The sequence below is a fragment of the Acanthamoeba castellanii genome (genome assembly GCF_000313135.1).
Source record: "Acanthamoeba castellanii str. Neff unplaced genomic scaffold scf7180000083609, whole genome shotgun sequence".
NCBI lineage: Eukaryota > Discosea > Longamoebia > Acanthamoebidae > Acanthamoeba > Acanthamoeba castellanii.
Genome location: NW_004457333.1, coordinates 29,195 through 29,937, shown reverse-complemented (window position 1 = coordinate 29,937; position 743 = coordinate 29,195). Strand labels below are relative to the sequence as shown.

At 67.4% G+C, this 743-nt stretch overlaps 1 protein-coding gene across 1 annotated transcript; it reads right to left on the bottom strand.

The window, feature by feature from the left end:
• Positions 1-10: 10 nt before the first annotated feature.
• Positions 11-666, bottom strand: ACA1_305680 (uncharacterized protein; the record flags this gene model as incomplete). Its single annotated transcript, XM_004335692.1, has 3 exons — positions 11-323; positions 397-466; positions 558-666. Coding segments are annotated over 3 exons (492 nt in total), but the record flags the coding sequence as incomplete, so codon positions are not given.
• Positions 667-743: the final 77 nt, after the last annotated feature.

Here is a 743-nt window from a genome sequence, read left to right as displayed (position 1 = left end):
GAAGGCGACCGGCGACTGGCAGAGGAGACCAGGGGCGGTGACTGGCGGCGACCAACGGCGAAGGCTGGGGCGGCGACTGGCGGCGAAGGCGGCGACTGGCGGCGACCAACGGCGAAGGACGGCAACTGGCGGCGACCAACGGCGAAGGACGGGGCCACTGGCGGCGACCAACGGCGAAGGGCGGCGACTGGCGGCGACCAACGGCGAAGGACGGGGCCACTGGCGGCGACCAACGGCGAAGGACGGGGCCACTGGCGGCGACTGGCGGCGAAGGGCGGCGACTGGCGGCGACTGGCGACAAAGGGCGGCGACTGGCGGCGACCCTCCACGCCCCAGGCTTGAAAAAAGAATAAATAAACAATTCTTCTTTCGCAGCGCTCAGCGAAGAAGGCGGACCACTTGGGCGCGTTGGTCGTGGGTCTGGGGCGAGGGCACGGACTTGGCGCTGATGCCCTCCACGTCGGGCCTGGCACCGGACACACCACAAACGTGAATTCTGTGCATGCGTGTGCGGTGGTGCGTGTGCGTGTGCGGTGGTGCGTGTGGTCGTGCGGTACCGGCAATCGTGGTAGAGCTTGCACAGCTGCAGAGCCTTCTCGGCGTCGATGCCGTGTATCCGGCCAAGCAGCACCGACGCGAAGATGCCCGTGCGCCCGTGGCAGCCATAACAGTGAATGTACACGACCTCGCCTCGCCCTCGTGCACACGACACGACACACGACACACGACACGACACGACACAC